The sequence below is a fragment of the Papilio polytes genome, unplaced genomic scaffold (assembly GCF_000836215.1).
Source record: "Papilio polytes unplaced genomic scaffold, Ppol_1.0 DF823731.1, whole genome shotgun sequence".
NCBI classification, from domain to species: Eukaryota; Metazoa; Arthropoda; class Insecta; order Lepidoptera; family Papilionidae; genus Papilio; species Papilio polytes.
Genome location: NW_013525473.1, coordinates 1,074,007 through 1,075,891, shown reverse-complemented (window position 1 = coordinate 1,075,891; position 1,885 = coordinate 1,074,007). Strand labels below are relative to the sequence as shown.

Genomic DNA, 1,885 nt, shown 5'->3' with positions numbered 1-1,885 from the left:
CGCCGCGCCGCCCACCGTGTGCCCCACCAGCGACCGCACGCCCAGCATCAGCCCCTCCGCGAACTCGCCCGGACCCTGGATCGCTCCCTGCACACAACATACCACTTATCACCTACTAACTTACTCTTGACAAAAATAATACACCGTAAGTAATAAATCTTGCTGAAATTAGTTGCATTTCAAATTTCAGTTCATTCACAACTGAGTGATGAATGAGTGAACGAATGGAGTGAGTGACCACATACTTGGAAAGGTTCATAGAAGAGATCCTCGACTCCTTTCTTGAGTCCGATAACGAGGCCGTAGGGGTTGCCGATGACGTCCAGCCCCAGCACCAGAACGTACAGCTGCTTCAGCGCCTGGCCCGTGTAGTGGCTCTGCACTTGACTGATCAGCTCCTTCTGCGACAGGAACTCATAGTTCCTCTCGTAGTATGACAACCTACAAACAATAGTCGTTTACAGTTGATAAGGTTAAACTTATGTTAAAATGAGAGAGATAACATGTTAAAATAAATCATACTAATAAGTAATTAGATGGATGGATAGATGTTTGTTACGAGTTAAACAGCTGAACAAATTTCAATAAAATTTGGTACAGATGTAGAGAATAGTCTAGAATACATAGGCTACTTATCTTCGTTTTTTTTTTTTAATTTTGCACGGACGGAGTCGCGGGCGTTAGCTAGTGATATATAAAGTAACAACTCACTTGAAGACGACATCATTCATATCAGTCAATGTGACGCCAATACTTTGCAGCAACGTTCCTACGAACGTGGGAAGTTGTGTCGCACCGCCCAACGAAAATGATACGTGGACCTGAAATATAAGTGTTTGTGTTACTTATATTGCTTTATTTATAACTATCTGCAACAATATTTTTACATTGTTTTCAATGTCAAGTATTCAGGTGTTACCTTAAGCGGTGACAAGTGCAAGTTGTCGTAGAAGTTCTTCTGGTCGGAGGCGGCGCCGAGCGCGGCCAGCGCCTCCAGCGGCTGCCCCGCGCGCTCCATGTCCAGCTGGAACGCCTCCAACTGGAACAGAGACTTCATGTTGACTAACTCATTTCATCAACCTCTGCTCTTCCATACATATCAGCCGTCATTTCTGAATTCCATCCCTTAAGCAATCCTTTAAACAATATTTTAAACAATCCATTCTTATTTTTCTCATTTTGTAGCTATCCACATTTAAACTTAATACTTTTTTATCTGATCATTATTACTGAAGTAAATCATTTATTGCCGAATATTAAAAGTAATCACTTCGCTTTGTAAGAACCGCTTACAATCTAATAAAAGTAAGAGTTTGAATGTCGTTACAATACTAGGCCATTACCGGTAGCTGTTTCTTACAAATAAAAATTAAAACTGGATACATAAGTGAAAACTGCAAACTTGAAAGGAAGACTTATCGCTACTGAATATTGCTAAATAATGAATAAATAAAGATATGTGATTAGTAGAAGGGTAGTCTCACCGCCTCCTGTTCAGTGAGCAGGCGCTGCGGGAACATGCCCATGAGCGCGTTGATGAGGCCCATGTCCACCTTCACGTGGAACTCCTGGATGAGCACCTTGTAGTACTTGTACTGGCGCACCTTGCTGTGCTCCATTATGCGCTCCACTATCGACACCTCGATGAACGGCTTCATACCTATTTATGGACAGAATAGTGTTTAAATCACTGTGTGACTGTCTTACGTCTGTACTAGTTTGTTTTTACTACTCTACCGTTTGTAAAACAATAGTTCATGTCATACTTAATATAAGAATGCGGACGTTTAGAATGATGGTCTGTCACTCCAAATTGGCTTAAAAGATCTCACTGAAATTTGGCACAAATGGAGAGTAGTCTGGAATTCATTTCGCACAGACGTAG

The 1,885-nt window shown here is 41.8% G+C and overlaps 1 protein-coding gene across 1 annotated transcript in view; it reads right to left on the bottom strand.

Annotated features, from left to right (window-relative positions):
* Window positions 1-1,885, bottom strand: part of LOC106103455 (vacuolar protein sorting-associated protein 13C) — a 35,812-nt gene that overhangs the window by 4,399 nt on the left and 29,528 nt on the right. The window contains exons 51-55 of the mRNA XM_013283234.1: window positions 1,485-1,664; window positions 920-1,039; window positions 712-821; window positions 246-441; window positions 4-87 (exon numbers count right to left, since the gene is read on the bottom strand). Coding sequence (XP_013138688.1) covers window positions 4-87; window positions 246-441; window positions 712-821; window positions 920-1,039; window positions 1,485-1,664 — 690 coding nt within the window. The remainder of the gene's footprint in view (window positions 1-3; window positions 88-245; window positions 442-711; window positions 822-919; window positions 1,040-1,484; window positions 1,665-1,885) is intronic.